Source organism: Oryza brachyantha, chromosome 7 (assembly GCF_000231095.2).
Source record: "Oryza brachyantha chromosome 7, ObraRS2, whole genome shotgun sequence".
Lineage (NCBI taxonomy): Eukaryota > Viridiplantae > Streptophyta > Magnoliopsida > Poales > Poaceae > Oryza > Oryza brachyantha.
In genome coordinates, this window is record NC_023169.2 from 17,542,747 (window position 1) to 17,565,563 (window position 22,817).

The window sequence follows — 22,817 nt, forward strand, 5'->3', positions numbered from 1 at the left end:
GATAGTGGTACAGAGTAAGTTAAATGTAAACTCTCATCCAACAAATAAGCGTCAAATTTAAAATCATCATTCACTTGCAACAACCTTTGAAATTTGAAGACCCTCATAAAATCGGTTGAAAAGAACAAATAAAACAGAAGACGGCTCTACATCAATTCCCAGGATTGATTTCGGGGTTATTTAAACGAGGCTAAACTTTTTAGCCCTATGTCATATCCGATATTTGAACACTAATTTAAAGTATTAAACATAGACTAATAAAAAAAATTAATTTCATAAATGAGAGCTAATCCACGAGACAAATTTTTAAGCCTAATTAATCTACAATTAGCGTATGTTTACAATAGCATCACATAAACTAATCATGGATTAATTAGGCTCATTAGTTTTGTCTCACGAATTAGTTAAATATTATGAATGAGTTTTATTAATAATCTACGTTTACTATTTATGATAAGTGTCCAAACATTTAATGTGGTTAAAGACTAAACTTTAGTCTTTATGGATAAAAAACGGTTGAGAAAAACCGACCCTAAAATCGAACAAAAGGGAGGAAAGAGCACACAATAGCTAAAAACTCGGGAGCCTGAGCTTTTACTACACCAACGGTTACCTCTTACATCCACGAGTCCACGGAGGCGGTGCGGTGCGAGCGGTGGACCGTGTGATCGCCCACGACACGAAATCCGGCGGCTCATCCACCACGCCAGGTCGGCAAGTCCCACAAGGCACCTCCATGAACGCAGCCGCAGCAGGCAGCAGCAGCGAACGGACGGACCAACCCCCGCCGCGGTCGGCACGCCCACTCGTTTTTATTACCCACCCAACCCAACCCAACCCCCCCTGAAGCAAAAGCAAAAAGCCAAAACCAAACTCCATCACCTCCACCTCCTCCTCCTCCTCCATTTCTCCCCCAAATCCGTCTCCGCCGCCCCGGATCCCCCCACCGGAACCGTCGCGGGATCCGCCCCTCCCCCTCGCCGGCCTCCGCCTGATCCGCCCGATCCGGCCGGATCCCGGCCCCCACCGTCGCCGCCGCGGGTCGAGGGGACGGTGGGCGAACAAACCCTAGGTCGATGGGCGCCGGCCGTGCCTGCCGCGGCGGCCCCTCCTCCTCCTCCCCCGCCGCCGCGGCGGGGCGGCCCTTCCCGCCGATCGCCGCGTCGTGCCCCTCCTCCTCGGCCGCGGTCCCCGCTGCGCCCGCGGAGACGGCGTCCACGTCGGTGACCAAGACCGTCAACGGGTCGCACCACTTTAAGATCGCCGGGTACAACCTCGCCAAGGGGATCGGGGTGGGGAAGTACATCGCCTCCGAGCCCTTCACCGTGGGGGGCTACGAGTGGGCGATATACTTCTACCCCGACGGGAAGAGCCCCGAGGATGGCGCCGCCTACGTGTCGCTCTTCATAGCGCTCGCCAGCGAGGGCACCGACGTGCGCGCGCTCTTCGAGCTCACGCTCGTCGACCAGAGCGGCAAGGGGCAGGACAAGGTCCACACCCACTTTGGGAGGTCGCTCGAGGGCGGACCCTATACCCTCAAGTACCGGGGGAGCATGTGGTGAGTCCCTTGACTTGCGCCATGGCATTTTAATCAGGTTGCATTTGTTGCATCTTGCATGCATATATTGTGCTGCTAGGCGACCTAGAGTCGAGTGATTGTATTACTATTTATTATGTTACTCATGAATACATAATATTTATGTTTCCTCCTTTTAGTTATGCGCAGAGTGAAATTTGAGACACTTCTACTTAGTAGATTGTACTAGCTTTTTAGGTTTATAAGTTGATTCATGTTTAAGAGTTCTCCTAAATGTGGCAATTTCTGAGCAACGGATTATTTTTAGCTTGTAGTATTAGGTCAATTTTTCATGTGTTTAGTTCTGTAGACTCTGTAAGCTTTAACTACTGTCTGCTTCAACTATGATATTATTTTTATGTTATGTGACTCGGCTTTTATGAATGGCTAGGTTATGTGATTGTAGTGGGTTCTGTTCTTGCACCTTTCCTGGTAGGACCTGGCTGCACACATTTCTCATTGTTCTGGCATGGTTCAAGAAGGCACTAGTCGGGTGGCATGTTGCTGAATAATGCCTAGCGTGATTCAGCGGTGGCTAGGCAGCCATTTGAAATAGGAAATAGGGAAGATGAGGAAGAAGAGATGTAGAGAGAGAGAGAGCCAAGAGAGAAAGGATAAAAGGCCGCAGACCAATCTTCTGGTTGCAGTGCCTGTGTGGCATGCGCTGTACTCTGCCATTGCCATCATGCTGTCTGTAACAGAGAGGACTAAGGGAGGAGTGAGCAGTAAAGAAACAAAACCCAGTATACCCTCATAATGGGCCAAGTGGGCTGATACACTACTATTAAATCGGAGCCGTTGGATTCCCTCTCCTTTCCAACACTAATCTTTCCATCCTGTTGTCGTCTCCTCGATGTCCCAACACGAGTCAGCGCCTAAAGCTGATTTTTAGAACACTGTGTTCTGGAATCGGAGTTGTCATGTGGTGTGTACCCTATTACCTCATGTTTATTGAGTGCTGTTATATGTGGGCTCATTGCTGCTATGTTCTTGTTTTACGCTGTAGATTTGAGTGTTTTAGATTGATGCTTTTTTACTCTGCATTGGAACATCATTTGGGCTTTCAGTTTGTAAACCAATAATGCAGGATTTGGTGGTACAAAGTTATGTTATTGGCACACCGTCACTTTCCAAACTTGTTTTGGCTGTTTGGTTCAAAATATCTGATTTAGAAGGCTGCGGAGCGGGTAGAAGCAGCTTAGAGTCGATGTTTCCAATGTCTTCCAATGCGGAGCGGTTAGAAGCAGCTTACAGAAATTTGATTAAGTCACACCCTTTTCCACTTTCATGTTGATTGATCGCACTTGTGGGATTCTGGGTATGTTTATGTTTGTATTTGATGATTTATTAGATGGTTGCAGCAAGCTAGAGTAAGTACTGTTTGTTATTGCTACTTTATAAATAGTTGAAATGCTTTCTTCTCTAAATCTCTATATGAGGTGTCTCTGCTATTGTGTTCAATTGTTCATCATCGGCCATTGGTACCTGGCATTGCTTTTGTTGCAGGATGCAATAATCAAATGGTTGTGTGTTCAAGCTAAGGAAATTATTTTATGTGCTTACATTTGGCATTTGCAGATGACGTTTTTCTGCATGCCATGTAATTATACCAATTAGAGGAATGCCTTTCATGAATTGTATTTGACATTTGGGAATGCAATGTGGGCATAGGCTGACGGGTGTAATCTTGATCCTCTCTCTTGTTCAAATAAATTAACTTAATTTTGCTTCCATATGTAACTGTGTTGCTTCATGCATCTTGTTTGTATGGTGCACATCGTCCAGTAGTATTTGGAGATGACTTGTACTTCTTTGCTTGTGCAGGGGTTACAAGCGTTTTTTCAAACGGTCTGCCTTGGAATCATCAGATTATCTTAAAGATGATTGTCTTTTGGTGAATTGTACTGTTGGTGTTGTCCAATCTCATACTGAAGGGCCAAAGATATATACAATACCAGTGCCACCATCCAATATGTCTAAGCATATTGGCCAGCTACTGACGGATGGGAAGAGAACTGACATTACATTTGAAGTTGATGGAGAGGTGTTCCCTGCTCACAAGGTGGTTCTTGCAGCCCGGTCACCTGTTTTTAGGGCACAGCTTTTTGGTCCAATGAAGGATAAAAACATGAAGCGTATAGCAATTGAGGATATGGAGGCTTCAGTTTTCAAGGTTTCACAGGCTCCCAGTTTGTTTTGTTTGACTTATTTTCCATGTTGTCTATTCCACTTGATTTAGGCAGTGCTGTCTGCCATCGCTTTTAGCAATTGTCTCTTTGCTATGATCTTCATTAAGTGCTATAATTAAAATGGTAGTCAGCTATAATTTAAATATAGATTGTTGGAAAAAACTTGAATGTTATTCCTGTAGTATGTAACAAAGCAAACAAGGTACATAATGCTGCTCATATGCTGTTTGATTGTCACTAGTGTCGGCTAGCTACTATTGTATGCCTTATCAACTATATTTTGGTGCAGTCATGCAATTCAGTGCGGTAATTGTCAACTGTTTTCCATTCTGATTGTTCACTTTATAGATATACTGTTGTAGTGGGGTTCATCATGTTACTTGATATACTATATTCTTACTAGTTTAAAAATATTTCATACATGTGGGATTTTGATGCACATCATTTTTTGCAGGCCTTACTCCATTTCATGTACTGGGATGAGTTGCCTGATATCGAAGAGCTTACTGGCCTAAATACAACATGGGTGTCCACTTTGATGGCTCAGCATTTACTTGCAGCTGCGGATCGTTATGCATTGGAGAGACTAAAGTTGCTCTGTGAGCTCAAGTTGTGTGAAGATGTTGCAATAAACACAGTTGCAAATACTTTGGCACTGGCTGAGCAGCACCACTGTTATCAGCTAAAAACTGTTTGCCTGAGATTTGTGGCTTTGCCTGAAAATTTAAAAGGTAAACATATAACATTATAATTTATTTGATTGCAAACTGATTTCTTGTATAAAACCAGTGGCTTTAGTAAGTTTTTTTTTTATTCTAGTTGATATATAAACTCTTTTGCATACACAAAGAGCACCCTTTTTAGTCTTGTCATGTGTCTCCAAAATTGATATGTGGCAGTTATTTATTTGGCCGCATTGGAATATAGAGTTAATGCTAGTGAATACGACAGCAATAGAGATTCCTGTGAAACATTCATGTTATTATATTGGTTTGATTTAAGCTCCAAATATGATAAGCATGTAAAATAATGTTCAGGAGTGCAAGAAATGCGCTGCTGAATTTGACATAACCACCCTGCCATTCGTGCATGTGAACATCCTGTTTCCTTTATATTGGTTTGATTTAAGCTCCAAATATGATAAGCATGTAAAATAATGTTCAGGAGTGCAAGAAATGCGCTGCTGAATTTGACATAACCACCCTGCCATTCGTGCATGTGAACATCCTGTTTCCTTTTGGGGAGTCTTGTCAGTAGTGGATCAGCATTCGGCCATAATAAACTGTTCACAAGTCACCACTAGTCCTTGGCTGCTTGGCTATATCATTGCTTGTACTATTGCGGTTTGCATATGCTGGTTCTGTAGATGTCCCATAATAACATGTATACATTTGACCTACTGGTATTTGTTCCACTATGGAATCACCAGAATTCAGATTTGATAACTTAGGTCTGGTTATTGGCCATTTCATTGCTTGGGTTATTGCTTTGACTGGTTGCTGCAGATGTCTCATGTATTGGTTATGTGTTCCGCTATGGAATTACGAGCATTCAGAATTCATAGCTTAGGGACTTTTTTGAAGCTAGTACTGTTCTGATGTATGCAGGTGCTTAAATTCTCTGCAAACTGATATTCTGGTACTGGAGACATTTTATTTGCTTGTTTACTGTCATATCAGCTGTATGATTAAATATATAGTTGAATCCATCAATACCCATTTAACTGTGTTGTTTCTGGTGCAGCTGTCATGCAAACCGATGGATTTGATTATTTGCAGCAAAGCTGCCCGTCTCTTCTGACCGAGCTTCTGGAGTATGTGGCCAAGGTAGGAGAGCATTCGGTCAGCCCTTGCTTGTATTCAAACGAAGTCCTTGACGGTGGTGATGCCAATGGAAGACGCGTGAAACCAAGGATTTAAAGGCAGCCCTGATAAACCTAGCAGGATTTCCATGTGTTGTGTAAAGTCTTATAGTTCTATGACGGCACTTTTGTGGTGCCATATTATATCATGCATGTTGTAGCGTCTTGTGAGTTCATATCTCTCCCTATCGTTGCTACTCTGGAGCTGAGTTGTTGCTAATATATGTTTCTACTGACTAGTGTACTGCAAATTGCATTGCTGCGAAGCCTGCCGCTTTTGCAGCCTGTGAACATAAGTGCACGCAGGTGGCACGGCAAAGGTGGACTGGTGCAAGGTTTTGTCGGTGGAAGTAAAGGTGCAGAATGTATCTATGGAAGTTAACTTTGTGCTAGGTCGGCTTTGTCGAATTTGTAGTCGTCTGTATTATGACTGTAATTCAATTGAAATGGTAAAATGCAATGAATTGTATCGGTTGTATCATGTCATTTAGCTTTTGTATTCGCATCCTTTTCTTTTCCTTTGTTGGGTCGAGGCAGAGTTGTAAACTAGTCGCGAGGATTTTTGCTGCAAATATATATTTTCCAGCTTCTTTTTGGGGTGAATGTTTACTTCTGAAATCAATGGATTCCTCAGCTGAAACCTGAAATGAACCACATGGTATTATACTGTATACTCTTTTATCTGTGGGACATGTTCTATTATGAAACTCCAAGTTGATACATACATACCACTATACTACCATGGAACAGGATGCAGATTCCATGTGAATTAGTCAGCAGGATCAGACGCATTAGGAAGAGAAAACCAGAATATTCAGATCATAACTTCATAAGACCGTTCTTAAACAGGAACCGACGATCTAATAACCGACGCACGCAGGAGGCGAAGCGATCCAATTCCAAACCCAACCACCTGATCTTGCTTGCTCTGCACTCCTCTCAGTCCCTCACCATCCTCGCTCACTTCGGAAGCGGAAGACTTGCGCCTCCTCTGCTGCGGCCGCGATCCGAGCCGAGGGGCGGAGTCGTAAGAGAAACAAAAACCCAGCGCAGCCGACAAATCCGCGGCGGCGGCGCCTTCGGATCGGGGGATCTCGTCGGCGGGCGCGCTCGGCTCCGGTCACCGCCATGATGAGCAGCAGCTCCCCTCCGCCGCCGCCCTCAATTCCATCGGGGGTATTCCACTCTCCCCTCCCTCAGCCCCTCTCGCTCTCGCTCTCTGTAGATCTAGGGCGGGTGCGCCATTCTGTCTCGGATGCTCTGGAACCCCTCGAATCGGGCGCCTCCCGTGGCGCGCGATCCGAGGCGTGTTGTAGGATTGTCTAGTGTTCGCAAAGCTCTATGCGGGTGCGGTAAGGGTTTGTGATGCGGTTTGGCTAATGCGGCGGTAGCTCCAGTTGCATATTAGCGATTTCAGTGCGTGGATCTCGCGGCCTGATCACTGGGTTATTCGATCCGCTCGCTAGCTTTATTTGCACCGATACTAGCGGAAGTCTACTACCAATGGTTCGATTTTAGGTGTTTTTGCTTGCTATCCTTACGATTGTGACGAATTGTGTGCGATTCGCACCCTGCTGGCTGGTCAGAAACTGAGTTGAATTTGGAACGGCCGGCCATCTCATGCTACTTTCGTAGCTGATGATAAACTGATCTTGCATTCTGTGTTTCACAAAATGCAGGGTGGAAGCTTATTCAGAGGTTACACGAAGCTTTGCAAGGGCATTGCGGTCATATTGCTTCTCGTGCACCTATTGATCCAGCTGTTTCCATCAGCTGTCACCTATCTTGCTCTTGTTCCTGGAAGGTAGTGATTCAGATCTCTGTATCACTTAAGAAATTTTTTGTGTGGGTCTAAACAATCAAGCACTGGTTATTGGTCATGTTGAACAGAAACTTATTGGTCATGTTGAACAGAAACAAACTTTCTTCATGTAGTGAGCTCAGCTGCTTGTAGTCCGCATCCAGCACCCCTTGTTTTGTTAGTTCTTATGGCAACATAGATTTGTCGCATGTAATCTGTCTTCTGAAGAGATGCTTTTCTCGTATAGTAATGTTCTGTAGCATAGCATCAATCAACATATAAGAACTTGTGCAGCTGCTTAACATTGATTTGTAGCAACTTATTGTGGTGGTAATAGCCTGCGAGTGTCACGTTCTGTGCAGCACTGGTTTTCACGAAGCTGTGAATTTCAGTGTTTTGATTAAAGCTTTGTTGATTAATGCATTATATTGTATTCAGAATTGCATGTTGTACACATCAATTAATCTTATTATCATATTCTCATTTATGATGAAATGAAAGTATCGGTAGGTACCATAAAATAATTCAATATATTAGGCACGGATATTCATAGAGTATGGCTTTCATATGCTGCCTTCTTGTTAAACATGCTGAATGTTTTGTATACTTCTCAATTATGTAGTTAATTTTATTTTCCTACAGGACAATCCCTTTTGCCTGGAACCTGATAACTGGTGGCTATGTTGAGCTGACAATTCCAGGGGTAAGTTCTCCCACCCCCACATCATATACCTGGAGCTTTAAGTTCTGTTTCTTCTCTTGCTGCCTTCAATCTACTGAATTATTTTTTGCCATGCATGAGACTAGCTAACTGTAGTCTCAAATTAGCAGCAAACTGGATGAGATTTGGGTTGGCAATGACTAGAATATTGTTGCTATTACCTGGTGTATGAGAGCTAAATGATTAAGCATGTTTCATTCCAATTGAATCATTTTAAACTAAGATGGCACAATTATTTTATTTGATACCATCTTCGTTTATACCGTCCACAATTCCTAAAGCAATTGAGTGAAGTTTCTGTAAGAACAATTGTATTGCTTATATCTTTTTCCCCCGCACCATGAGCTATTTGCCTAAGCAATTGAGCTCCCTCAACTCACATGAGCAATGTGCTTTCAGGTGATTATCAGCATAATTGGTCTTCTTTTATTTGGGAAGTTATTAGAGCCTTTATGGGGCTCAAAGGAGTTATCGAAGTTCATTTTTGTTGTCAACTTCGCAACATCTGTGTGTGTTTTCATAACCGCTATTGCTCTATACTACACAACACAAGAAGAGAGCTACCTGTAAGTATTTTTGTTTCTACACAAGCTTACAAGCATGTGTATTTTCATGTGGTAGACTAATGAATGCTTGTACTGTTTGATTTTTCAGCTATGCTCCTCTTTCTGGATTTTATGGAGTTCTGACAGGATTGCTGGTGGGTATCAAGCAACTTATGTCAGAACAGGAGCTAAATCTTTTTGTGCTGAAGATTAAGGCAAAGGTTTGCATCTGCTACTACTAATGGAATGACTCAAGTTCACACTATCATGTGTTTGGCTCGATCTGACATTTATTTTTTCTGGCTGTTCAGTGGATCCCATCACTAGTTGCATTGATCTCAGTTATTGTAAGCTTCTTTGTAAAGGAATTTGTCTCTTACCTCCCAGTTATATTGTTTGGCATTTATATGAGTTGGATTTACCTGCGGTACTTCCAAAGGAGATTAGAGACAGGCTTGAAAGGAGACCCAAGCGATGAGTTCTCTTTCTCAAGTTTCTTCCCTGAATTCCTAAGGTGGTCCAAGTCTCCCCTTTATATAATTTTGATCGCTTTGTAATTTGGAAGAATATGCTGACCAATTAATTGAACATGCAGACCAGTTCTGGATCCGATAGCTTCTATATTTCACAGGCTTCTTTGTGGAAGATCTGAAAGGGCTGATGGTAGAGGTCAGACATTGGATACCACACCTTTGCCTGGCTCAGATTCTATTGAGGCGAACAGAAGGAGGTTGGTTTTCTCTCTCAAACATACACACACACTAGCTCTGTGTATTAATTAGGGCATAATTTCGTCGACACTTGTACCATCTAATTAATAGTGGACCCTTTGGTACCTTTATCTGGCATTTGATTTGATAATTTGCATCCTTGGAACAATATCAATCAATTTTATATTTGTGCTTCCCATAATGTATCTTCCTAAGGATTGCGTACACTCCATGGATGCAGTTCCTGACGTCATGGAACTTCAAAACCAAAGTGGAGTTGACATTCCATTTCCCCCTGTTGATTGGTGGTTCTTTTTTTAGATAATGTATAATTGTTACATTTCCAGCCTTTGCACATGATGCATACAAAGAACAACAAAATATATAAGAAATTTGAGATGACATCACCAACACTTGATTGGATGTTCTTACAACCTCATCTTTTCGTTTCTACATATGATTATAAGCCAAAATTTGAATTTTCAACTTTAAATTTAGAGTTGATTTTGAGGTTTTTTATTGTAGTTTATTTTTAGCCTTTTTTTTAGATCGTTAAGAACACGTATAAAAGTTTTATTCATAAATTATTTTTCGTTTGCAAATGTCCTTAGTGTTGGATTTTCCGTTGCAACAATTAATCTCTATTTGTTATTATGTTTTCTGCATGTGTGCTGTCCTTGTATCGTAAATTTCTATTGACCGTGTTGTTTATCTCACTGTAGGGAAAGGGGTCAAAGGGCACTGGAGCAAAGATTAGCTGAGAAGCTGGCTGCGGTCAAAAGTTCTGAGGGCACATCACAGGATGCCTCTGACAAAGTTTGAGCCTTCGATGGAACGGCATGTGCATTTTGTGAATTCCCGGTAGTGCTGTCAATGTCACATCCTCTGAGGACAGAAGTTACCAAGACACCATCGATTCTACACCCCAATCCTCGCTGCCTGTTGCTTTGGTTTTTTCTTCATTGATTATCCTACTTATCATCTGTAATCAGTTTACAGCGCATGGCAACGGTGATCCGAGAACGTGACATTACTGATTTAGGAAGTGAACCATGCTTAACAACGTGTGATGTTTTTTTTAGGACAGGCTAGTTGCATAGCGCATTTACCATAGTATGTGGTGGTGCCCTTTTTCCCCTCTCCCTGGTAAAAAAGCTTTTGTTTCCCTGCATGTTTTATTAAAGCCCATGGGACACTTTACATGAACAAAGTGATGTTAAATTGTCAGGAGTTGGTTCTTTCTTCTTTGAATTTGTTATCTGTCCTTTGTGATCCAACATCTCTGCATTATTACCGCAAAAGAGTTCCTTTATTGGATTGGATTCGCTGGGGCAGCGAAAACAGCACTGCATCTGTTGAGGCCCGTGCAGTTGCCGGAGTGGGATTGCAGGATGGAGTCAGGTTTCAAAATCCCATTATAACCAAGCAATAGTTCTAGAATTGGCCAAATTCAGGGAAGAATCCAACACGGCATTCAAATTTTTGACAAAATTTTATCTGAATTTCACCGTTTTTTGCATGAGGAGAGCAACACATGACCGTGTGATTCTCTCACAGTAAGCCCATAAACAGATATAATAGGCCTAGGAAAAAGGCCCAGTAGCCCACATTAACCCTCTCCTCTCCCTGTGATCAAAATGCACAGAAATAGAAAACAGAAGAAAAGGGAGGAGAAAATCAAATTAAAAGAGAAAAATCTCGAAGCCTAAGCCACCTCCCTCCCCACCCCCGCTCCGGCGCTCCATGCCTCCCTCCTCCCTCGCCGCCGCCGCCGCCGCCGCCACAACCACTTCGACCCCTGTACGCGCCCCTGCCTACGCCGCGCACCCCGTCGTCCGGCTGCGCTGCCGCCTCAGGCGCTAGGCGCAACAAGAGGGCGCCCTCTGGCCGCCGCTTGGCGGGCGGGCGGGCGGGGCGGCGGCGGCGATGCCGCCGGCTCGGAAGAAGCGAGGGGCGGCCGCGGCAGCAGCCGCGGCGGCTGCGGCGGCACAGTGGAAGGTGGGCGACCTCGTGCTCGCCAAGATGAAGGGCTTCCCGGCGTGGCCGGCCATGGTAAGTGGGACTGATTGCTTGGTCTCTGATCTAGGGCTCCCTGTAGTGGTTTAGGTAACTTTGGATTCGGGGATTCGTGCCTTAGTGAACCGACGACACTTCGTTTATTCGTACTGGAAAAACTGAGGTTTAGATGCCTGCTTGATCTGATTTAGCTCCCCCTAATTTTAATCTGTGGTGGTTTTTGTGATTTTAGTGGGGGGAACATGCTTAGGGTTCTGGATATTATGAGGTTGGTGATAATTAGCTCGTGATGTAAATAGGCTTGATATTTTCTCAAGTTCGCGATAATTCCATGCTCTAAATTATGATTTGTTACTGTAATTTCATGTATTTCTCAAATATTGAAGGCCTTCATGTTTACTCAAGGATTAATGCAATTCAGATTCACCCTTTCAACTATTGGGGCTCCATAGAGTTTGAACTGGGTCAGGTTCAGGGCAGCTTAGCTTTGGTTATGGGTACATATACTGTGGTCCTTTAGGCTAATTATTAGTTAATACTCTCTCCAGTTCCATAATTCTTGTCATTTTGGATAATGGTGTAGTCAAACTTTTACAACTTTGACTATTAATAACTTTTAAAATACTTATTTTGAAATTTCTAGCACAATATTTATAGATGAGTCATAAAGTGTACTTTAATAAACGTAAATATTTATTTATTTATTATATATTTTTTAATAGAAATTCATGATTAAAGATAGATTTAGAAGACTGTGTCGTTATCCAAAATGACAAGAATTATCAAACTAGAGGGAGTAGTATCACCATAGTGTTTGCGATGCTTTCTTGATGATTTTACTTAGCTGGATAAACGATGTTAGCTTTTTTGTGAATTACTTTTTTTCCCCTTATATAGTTTTAAAAAACTATATTGAATAAAAACCCTTGTTTAATTTCAGTCAGTCAGTTACTGCACTCCCTTTATAATCCCTGCCTCTTGTACTCCTATCATATCTCCTTAATTGTACAGTAGATGATATATGTTCAATGAACTTAAGCTGTTAGCTCAGGATATAGAAATTATCATTTAGCAATACAGAGTTTAGTGTTTCTTTAACATTTGTTTTTTTTCTTAGCTCTGGACCCCAGTGTTTTCATATTGGGATGCCACCATAAATTATACCACTCAACAGTTGCATCCTTGTAATGGTTATGCAAGTGTGAGTTTTGCCAACTGACTGTTGAGATTCCTGTCTATGAAGATGACAATATAGTTTAGAAACAACTTGGTGATCATTAGGCCATCAACCATCTTAAATTCTTAATGATTTTAGGTATAACAACCTTACCCTGCTGTCCATGTTTGTGTTAAAGTTTCTCAGATCACAGCTTAGCTCCCTGGTATTTTGGGCCTTAGGTCTATTGGAGGGTTATTAAAGTTCTGTAGGGCTTTCTTGTGCTCCATGGACACATCCATAGGGTTTGAAACTTCCAATAGTTTCTACTGTTACTGTATGTCACACCTTCCTGCTTTACTTTTGCTTATCTTTGATCAATCAATGCATTGGATATTTGATTCATTCGGCATTATGGTTTGTAAATGCACAGCTTAGCTTGTTAGGCGTAGTTGGCACCGTTGATCTTCTATCTGTGGCGTAGAAGGACAAGATACACAAGTTTGGTTTTCTATCAATAGATTGTCCCTTCAGGATCAATGAGCAAGCTTGATCATCTAATAGTTTTTCATGATGGGCCTCACTAAAATTCTGAGTTTACCTACTTATTAAGTTATTAGTTTGGGTTTAGTATGTAGGAACATACTGTACTTTCCCATTGTAACTCCTGATACTCCTGATGTTCATCTGCTGTTCTACTTTTGCTTTAAGATGTTTGTGCCTGATGCTTTATAGAAAACCACTTTAGTTTCCCCTGCTCCTCAGCTGTTAATCATTTGCTTATTTAGTTTGCAAATGCTCCTATTCGTGATGCCTCCTTTCTCAAAGATGGTTCCATGGTGTAATATTGATGATCTTTCTGTTAACAAGTCTTAAATGGTTAGACATGTGTCCCCTGTTTTAGCTTTTAGAATGGTGTTTCCACACAAGATTTTATGAATCCTGTCCTTGCATTCAACTATTCTTGTTTCAGAGAGTAGTTCCTCCTAACGTTTTTTTGGTGATATTTCACTTTTGACATTTACCATTAAGCTATGGTCTGTAGCATGAAGCCGCTTCACAGGTTTTATGCTTTCCATTTTTATAGAATCCTTTGGTTTGGTTTGTTTACAAGGATCTGCTGTTTCTCCAGAGCATGCGATATTTGTTTAAATCATGAGCACTTCAATTTATGAACATCCACACTGTTACAGATAAGTGAGCCAGAGAAATGGGGCCTTTCATCAGTTAAAAAGAAATTGCTGGTCTACTTTTATGGAACTAAGCAGATGTGAGTATTTATTTGAATTTAATTTTACTGTGTTTACATTTTTTTGTCGATATGTTTTTTTGCTGCATGCATCATGTAACTCTATGCTTAGCTGTTGATTATTCAGAAACAGTTTGGCTGCTGAAATTAGTTAGGACATGAGGGATTGAGGGGGGGGGGGGGGGGGGGGGTGCGCGCTTATTGTACTCTCAAGGTGGTCATTATTGTACTAAATATGATCTGACCTAATTGAATGCTTGTTCAATTGTTAATTTACTATGCAGCTTGGAATATCTATGTGCGTAAGCATTTTTCGATAAAGCATTACAACATAGGCATACTAAAGTAGATCCAGGAGACGGGAGGCCTACTTAGATTAGTTAATGACTGCATGCTATCATTTCTGTGGATGTGGACCCCACCTTCAGCAGCTTATTCTTAATGCACTAATTCCTATTCCATCCAGAATATATAATACTCGTATCTGATACAAGTTCTTAATATTGTAGTGCTTTCTGCAACTATACTGACCTTGAGGCATTCACTGAAGAGAAAAGGAAATCTCTTCTTGCGAAACGGCATGGCAAAGGAGCAGATTTTGTCCGAGCAGTTAAGGAAATTGTTGAGATTTTTGATTCTTTAAAGAAAGAGGGCGATAATAAGAAAGATACGACTGGAACAGATGTGAGGCCAGATGTTGAAAGTATTACCCACAATAACAATTTTGACCATGGAGGCTGTGAGGAAGGTTCTGATTTGGTCGATGATAACAAGCTAGACAGCCTCCCTGCATCTTCCATGGATCATAATGTGACTAACAACCCTGGCTCAAATATTACCACAATTGAGAGTGACCGCTGTGTAGTGAATTCTGCACCTGATGAGCCTTCTAGTTCATTCTCAAAGAAGAGCCGAAATGATGTTCGGCAAAAAAATTCTTGTGCCTTTGGTAATCTTACATCTCCACGGAAACTGAGAAGTTCATTAGTTACTGAACTAAGAACAACGGAGGATTCTTGTGGGCTAATGAGTAATATTAATCAACCATGTATTGATATGATCTCTGATGACAAGAAGGTGAATTCTTTTCAGCATAGATGCACTGGTGACAACAAACCAGATTCAGATTCTCTTCCAGCTAGAGAGGATGATGTGTTGCATTCCAGCCAAGTTACCTCCAGTAAGCCTGGAGACTCTGTTGTGGTTATTGATGATAAAAGTTTGAACTCCATTGCCAATGTACAAGATATTCATCATATTGATGCATCTAAAAAAGAGGTCAAACAGAATGGAACAATTGATCATTCCATGAGCACAACTGTCACTTTTAAGAGAAAAAGAAAGCCTCACACAAATCACATTAATAGTCCTATCATTAGTGTGGCACCAAAATTGGATGAAGAATTTCAGCCCAAGTCTAGTGGAAATCTTGCAGATTCCCCAAATTCAGGGAATGAAGTCAACAAGTCAGATGGAGACGAACACTTACCATTGGTCAAAAGGGCAAGGGTTCGTATGGGAAGAGCTCTTCAGGATGACACAATAGTTGATGAGCGTGTTATCTCTGATAACAAAACAGAGCTGGCTATAAATGCAAATAGATGCCATAAACATGACCCATATGCAGGATATGAAAGGGATCATTCAGCTGACATGCCCCCTAGCATGGATCATTCATCCAAAGTAGACTTGTTCATGCCATCAGGCGACACTCAAACTGCTTGCAAGAACAAAGAATACCATTCAAAGGTTTTGTCATTGGATGGTGAAGCTGCTTTACCTCCATCTAAACGCCTTCATCGTGCCTTAGAAGCTATGTCTGCTAATGCAACTGAAATCAAAGTGCAAAAATCAGAGGAGTTGATTCTGAAGGATTGCGCAGCTTCAGGAGCAAGTTCCCCTTCCAATAACTCTCTGGAAGCAATTCCTGAAGTTTCAAGATCTGTAATGACTAAAAGTACTGTTTCTTCAAGTGGGCATTCTTTAGATACCCCAACTGGTGAAAAGCACATCTTACATAAGGATATACCCTCTACTATTCCTTTGGATTTGAATAATGCATGCAGTCAGAATTCACTAAAAGAGAAAGCTGTTGAAGAAGATCACATGGATATCAAGAACATCCCGCTGACTGTTTGTAGTAGGGCTGATAATGATGTCTGTGGAAAAGCTCCAACCTATTCAGTGGAGTCAAAAGCAAGTGGGAATGAATCATTGGAACCAAATGGTGGGTCTGCTGATGATTTTGTCAAAAACACTAATGAGTCTGCTGAACCAGTTAGTCAAGCAAATGTCGATATTCCAAGCTCCAATGGTAAATGTAATTCTGTGCCATGTGATGATACTCGTTTGGCTAAACCAACAGTTAATGTGTCTGACAGGACAAGTGCATCTTCTTTGGTCACTAAAATATCATGTATTCAATCTGATGCAAGTTCCCAGATATTTGAACCGTAAGCCTTCTATTTCCTGTCAAAGCAAATTATCCATTTGTTTGTTATATGGCATAGGCTTTCCCTCTACCTAGGCTTATTGGATGCTTTCACATAATAATTAACTAACTGCACTAATCTTAGAAGTCTTGTATTTTATGGGTTACCGAGACTATTGTTGTAAAATATAAAATCATTTGTCATCATTGTGTGTGTGTTTAACTTTTTCTTGTCTGTACCTTCTCAAGTGTCATGTTAATCATGTTGGCAGGCTTGATAGTAGTTCCATAATTTCATCTTGTAGGCACAATTCCTCAGCAATCACACTGAAAGAACACAGCCACAGAATGTACCCTAAGGGTAAGAGTCTATCTCCAGACTTGATGCCTATGAAAGAACTAATTGCTGCTGCTCATACTCGAAGATTCTCTCAGCCAAGTTCTTTCATAGACAGTTTCCTCTGCTCCAATGTTGTTCCTGAATCTTCCATGAATGCACCTTCACTCAAGGAACACTCAGGTGGCCAGTGTTCACCTTCAAATCATATAACAAGGTCCGCAACAGATAGGATTCATACTCAAGAAAATAGTGGTACTATTCCTTTTGATAATATGGAACAAAAGGGCTTGAACAAATTATCAGGTCATGATGAAGCCAGTTCTGCAAGGAGGACCTTTGAAGCTTTCCTTGGTTCCTTAACAAGAACAAAAGAAAGTATAGGTCGTGCAACACGTCTTGCTCTGGAATGTGATAAGCAAGGCATTGCTGGTGAGGTTAGACCATTCACATGACATACCTATTCATTCTTAACATTTCATTGCAGGCAAACTGTTCTAGTCTGGATTGTATTGGCTTTTATTCTGCATTTGCACTTTTTTCCATTTTGACAACCATCACTGCTAGATTATAAATTGTACAGTTGGTTGCTTCCATTGGTCCACTAATGGGATGATTCATCTGTCATCACTTTGCCTTTTTATGGTGTTACCTTTCGTTAGTAGTTTTCTACCATCTTAATGTACACACGGGCAGATACAAGCTTAGCACAACTAAGGCTTGAGCCCTAGGCTTATCTCCAAAATCATGTATGAATTCTGTTAAATCACCATGTAAATTTTGCAGAAAACCAACAACCTGTTAGTTGAGCCCTACGTTAGCCCTAATCTTTAGCAATTTCTGGCTCTGCCACTGGACGTACAGTTTTTTCTTATTTTGAAGATCGACTTTATTCATTGGAATGGGCACTCATCTTCGTATCACACTGTTCTAGTGTAGCACAACAAACTAATCACAAAACACACATTTTAAATTTGTGAATGACATGTCCTATTTTGCACTCTCTGCTTCGGTAAATCCCAAATTTGAGGCTTTGGTTATGTTCATTCAGTCTTATATAAGTAAAAGATACTCTTTGTGACCATTGAGCTGATCAATGTGGTTGTACTTATCTTATTTACCTACCTCCTGCTTTTCGTTTGATAATCAGGTAATGGATATCATCATTGAACACCTGGAAAAGGAAACTAATTTGTATAAAAGGGTGGACCTGTTCTTCCTTGTCGATTCAATAATACAATGCTGTCGCAACCAGAAAGGTGTCCACATCATTTTTCCATGTTTTCCTCAGTACTTTGAATGCCCAGGATTTTTAAGTTGCTTTCATAAATCTTGTAGGTGGAGTTGGCAATGCCTTTCCTTCTCTTATCCAAGCAGTATTACCCCGAATACTATATGCTTCTGCACCTCCTGGAAATTCTGCATGGGAGAATCGAAGGCAATGTCTTAAGGCAAGTTCTTTCAGTGCCTGGCTTACTAGTTTACAACCAAGATGATAATTTTAGTCTACTTTCACCTTTTTTCCAAACACTGATTTGTTTTTGTTCCTAGGTTTTGAAGCTTTGGCTTGAGAGGAAAACCATTTCAGAATACATCATCCGTCATCATATTAAAGAGCTTGAAGTTCTCAACGAGGCATCATTTGGAACCTCTCGTCGTCCATCAGGGACAGAGAGAGCTCTGAATGACCCTCTGCGGGATAATGAAGGAATGCTTGTCGATGAGTATGGAAGGTAGATCTCTGTTATCCATTTCCGAGAGACTGTTTCTATGACTCAGTGCTTTGCTTGGGGCCGTTTATGTCCTTGGTTCTTTGGTTCTGTTGCATGTACTGACATTGTTCTGCACAACTTTTTCGCTTTCTTGTATGATGCATGTGGATTTATTTTATCTTTTTTTCATAAGTGTGGGAAAAGGAAACGAATGTGGTATCTGATGAATAGGCATCGGCTCCTGACTTCCTGATGCCTAATTGGCACCTCTTAACTGTGAATTAAAAACAAAATATGTAAATCTGTAAATGATCATTCTAATTGGCCTTTTGGATTGTATGCTGTTTGCATGAACTTTGAGCTGTAGTAGACTATATAGTTTGTTGGGACCATTTGAGATCATGTGGATTAGCATGCGTGTGTATGGTGCACGGATGGCAGTAAAACTTGGGTGCAAGTATATGGATATCAGTGCTTTACAAATCTGGCAGAAGATGTAAAAACTATATTAAGCATACGAAATATAACATACTCATGGTACTTAGTGGTGAAATTTATTAGTAAATAGACAATAGCATAGGAAACTGAAGGTATTTAGAAAACTAAAAAAGGTAAATATTCATATGTCAGACACCAGTTTGGTTTGCCTTTCAACTTTCAGGTGTGTTCTGATTTTGTGTGGGCATCTAACCTCATCTGTGCATGCTGAACTGTGCTCTATCATCTTTCTGTACTTGATTACCTGTTTAGTGCTAATGTGCTATTCATATATGATTGGTTATTCTTCACAGCAACACTGGTTTTCATCTTCCAAATTTAATTTGCACAAAACTACTTGAAGATGAGGAAGGTAGTTCCTCTGAGGAGAGGAGCTTTGAAGCTGTTACTCCTGAACATGAAGCTACAGGTGCTAATGAGCAAGAAGTATCTCAAATGCATGTGGTGAAGCATCGACTTGTCCTGGAGGAAGTGGATGGTGACCATGAAATGGAGGATTTAGCCCCAGCCTCTGAAGCAGAAGGGGGAGCTATCTCCTCACGCCAACCAGATCTAACTGTTAGATGTACAACGACCAAGCAAAAGGTTGATTCTGTTCCACCCTTACCTAATGATAAACCTCCTTCTCCTCCTCCATTGCCATCATCTCCACCGCCTTTGCCACGTCCACTCTGTCCTGTTTTTCAAGATTCACATGTGCAAGGAGCATTGGCAGCTGATCAAGTTCCACAAGATCCTCCAAGAAATACCTACGTATGTAAATCTAATGCCAGTGTAAGAAAGCCATTATGAAATTTCATGTACTGTGAATCTAAAATGTCTTTAATTATTCTTTGCAGAATGTTCAAGAGCAACACCCCCATTCTGTTGCAAACAATAGAGGCAACATGGAACCTTGTGTAGTTTCATCGCATCCTCCAGCGGCCTACAGTTGTGGGTACACTGGGCATGCAAATCAGATGCCACTTCCACCACCACCGCCGCCACCACTGCCGCCTCCGCCTCCTGTAGCACCATTTCATCCTCCTGGACCCCCCTTTTCTGGGTCCTCAGTACCACCACACCATGGAAATAACTATCACCAGCCACCATCAATGCCACCACCTAATAATGCATATCACTTACAGCCACCACCCCATCCACCATTTCCAAATCAGTACCCATATGTACCACCTGAACACCAACAAAGCACACAACCTTGGAATTGCAATTCCTCCTATACTGAGAGGCATCAGTACAGTGAGCATGACAGAGGACATCATGCATATGATAGGCAACATCACTTTCATCATAGAGGGCATCACTTCGACGATGGAGGGCATCGCTTTGATGATGGACGGCATTATTTTGAAGATGGAGCACATCATTTTGATGATAGAGGGCATCCATTTGATGATCGAGGAAATTACTTCGATGATAGAGGACATCACTTTGATGAAAGAGCAGTTAGGGGACAATTGCATCATGAAATTGTTGATAGAGGAAGGTTTCCCCCACACTTCCCTCCAGGTATCTTGAAGTACTGTCTACAAATATTTGAGGCAAAGTTTTCTAACTGCCTGCCTGTGTGTATATATTAGCAATTATGCTGAAAGTCAAACTTACTCCACATGTTTTCCATGAATTAAACTTTTATGGTGAACAAGCCTTTGTTGTCAATGATATTCAGGCCCCCCGTTTCCAGACCATTTTGATGGTCCATCCACTCCATTGCAGTGTGGGCAACCATCGAAACCTCCACCAGGCCCAGGCCCTGGGTGGTCTATGCCTCCTAGGAGATTTAAGTACCCTCCTGACCCTAGACACTCGATGGACCATCCAGTTCCCCATGAAGGAGGTACGATAGTTTTTTTTTTTCTGAGCTCTTCAACGAGTCATATTTCTTTTACCTTCACCAGTACTTCACGATCGCAACACTTTGTTCTGCATGCTGTATTGTTGCCTTGTCAAGAATAGCAGTGTTGAGCTTTTCATTTTGTGTTCTAGCAACTCTGCATGCCAATTGTGCTAATTCTTGTTGCAAAATCAGGTTGGAGGAGGCATGGAAGACACAATCATGACAAACACCCTAGATGACTGGGACTAGGAGCTTTCTACCTCATTTACTCAAAACTGTTGTGGAGCCTCAGCTGCGGGTAACTCTTGATAATAAACCTTTTAAGCAGTTACTTTGCATATGTTTTTCACCAATGTTCCCTTTTCATGATTACGTAATAATGTTCAACTCATATTCTCATAATGGCAGAGTGGCAATATATTTCGCTACTGGAGGCTCGGATAATTTCTGACAACATTTAATGGTACATGGCTTGTTTCATTTCTTCAGGAATTATAGCTTTTGTTTGCTTGGTGCATTTTATCTGTTTGTATTTGTATTATGGTCATCTGATGCATGGCATGCATTGTTTTCCAGGTTATATAATTTTGATCTGGTCTTCTTTTAGTTTTTGAGCCGTGAAGAGTTCTTCAATCAATGTCTTCGTTCATGTGAGGCTTACCATGATATCTCCTTGCCTAAAGAGATGGAACCGGCCCCACTGTACATATGTATCTTAGTTCTTAGCATGTTCTGCAAAAATGCAGAAACGGATGGCAGTCCAATTGTGGGGGAAGAGTTGTCCTGTATTCAGTTTAGTTAGCCATAGGTTATGTCGTTAGCCTAGCAGTTTACCGTCTTATTGGCAATATCCTCGGTATTTCAATTTTCCATCTGTAATCCAAATGTTTGTTTAAATATGTTTATCTGAACTGATTAGCGTTAGGCCAAACCGGACGTTGCAAGTACACATGATAGAAGAGGTTTGGAATTTTGCATTGATTGCTAATTTTTTAAGAGGAATGCACCGCAGCATTTTCAAGATGAATAAGGTAAGAATGCAGTGAGGGTTGTTTTATTGCATTGCAAGTAATGAATTATCACACACTGCCACGCCTTTCAAGATTGCTACGGGAGCATAGTTACCAATTGTGTCTATATGCCTGATATAGAATATAAGAATAAGTTCTTTCCATACCTTGATTCTTCTTTTAGTCTCATTATTACTGTCTTTCAGCTGCAAAACCTGCTAAAACCTACTATTTGCCATTTCTTAGAACTAGTTCTGTTTTGTATGTGGACATGTGTGGTTGAGTGATGTGCAGCATTCAGGTGCGGGCAAAGGAATGGGATTAAACCTCAGATTGCCCTCATTCATCTGTTATAACTTGTAACCTCAGAGCATGTGTAACTTGCATTTGTAAGGTTTCATAGGGGAGAGAAGGGGATAAAATCTACCCTACACATTCTGGGGCTTTGTTTCAGCCCTTCCCAGCGCAGAAGTTTAGGGGGAGAGAGAATGGCTTGCCACATCCACCATGGACTCGATGATAGTTGGATGTCACCATCCATGGTGGGCCCTTTGCTAGTCGTATATGTTAACGAACTTTTAACAGAATGTTATTCACACGAAGGGGTACACCCAAAGGTTTTCCCATCAATTAAACACTAATCATGCTCTAAGACTCCTGCTCCCATAGTGTACTGTATGTATGGTAAGTTGGTAACCCAGGCACCAGCTATGGGACATTTAACTTTTTGCCACTATTAAAAATAACACCTAACATATTTACCACTTGCTATCTATGATACGTGGACTCTTATTTATTTATGACATGTGAACCTAGTGGCAAATATGTTAGTACTTTAAGAGTAGCAAAAGGCTAATTAATCCTCAGCCATAAAGGCCCAATAATTCGACAAGGAGGGCAACCTCGATCGAGATATAGGCCCTATTTATAGGCCCTATTTAGATCCTTCGAAATGGCAAAAGTTTTGCTTTTTGCAGCACTTTTTGGCAAAATAGATCTAAACACTAGGGTAAAAAAATATCAACTTTGTATTTGGCATTTGATAGTCTAGAGTAGTAAATTTCATCAAAAAATGTATAGGGACGCGGACCACCTCTCACTTTTACCAAAAAATGGTAACTTTTACATGTCTCTAAATACCAACTTGTAAAAATACAATGCTAAAATT

At 41.3% G+C, this 22,817-nt stretch overlaps 3 protein-coding genes across 3 annotated transcripts; all 3 read left to right on the forward strand.

Moving 5' to 3' along the window:
- Positions 1-867: 867 nt before the first annotated feature.
- On the forward strand, positions 868-6,111 carry LOC102715679 (BTB/POZ and MATH domain-containing protein 1-like). The gene is made up of 4 exons (XM_006657987.3): positions 868-1,558; positions 3,401-3,749; positions 4,220-4,496; positions 5,509-6,111. The coding sequence occupies exons 1-4, from the start codon at positions 1,077-1,079 to the stop codon at positions 5,682-5,684; spliced, it is 1,284 nt and encodes a 427-aa protein (XP_006658050.3). The 5' UTR covers positions 868-1,076; the 3' UTR covers positions 5,685-6,111.
- A 399-nt stretch (positions 6,112-6,510) lies between these two features.
- LOC102715956 (rhomboid-like protein 19) lies at positions 6,511-10,672 on the forward strand. Its single transcript, XM_006657988.3, has 8 exons — positions 6,511-6,802; positions 7,306-7,430; positions 8,070-8,130; positions 8,548-8,714; positions 8,803-8,914; positions 9,005-9,207; positions 9,289-9,423; positions 10,126-10,672. Exons 1-8 carry the CDS (start codon positions 6,755-6,757, stop codon positions 10,223-10,225), a joined length of 951 nt encoding a protein of 316 aa, XP_006658051.1. The 5' UTR covers positions 6,511-6,754; the 3' UTR covers positions 10,226-10,672.
- A 657-nt stretch (positions 10,673-11,329) lies between these two features.
- Positions 11,330-21,662, forward strand: LOC102713011 (protein HUA2-LIKE 3-like). The gene is made up of 13 exons (XM_040525807.1): positions 11,330-11,455; positions 13,769-13,845; positions 14,334-16,277; positions 16,561-17,029; positions 17,743-17,851; positions 17,931-18,043; positions 18,144-18,325; positions 19,096-19,555; positions 19,642-20,311; positions 20,472-20,639; positions 20,832-20,937; positions 21,048-21,102; positions 21,216-21,662. The coding sequence occupies exons 1-11, from the start codon at positions 11,330-11,332 to the stop codon at positions 20,876-20,878; spliced, it is 4,365 nt and encodes a 1,454-aa protein (XP_040381741.1). The 3' UTR covers positions 20,879-20,937; positions 21,048-21,102; positions 21,216-21,662.
- The last annotated feature ends 1,155 nt before the right edge of the window (positions 21,663-22,817 follow it).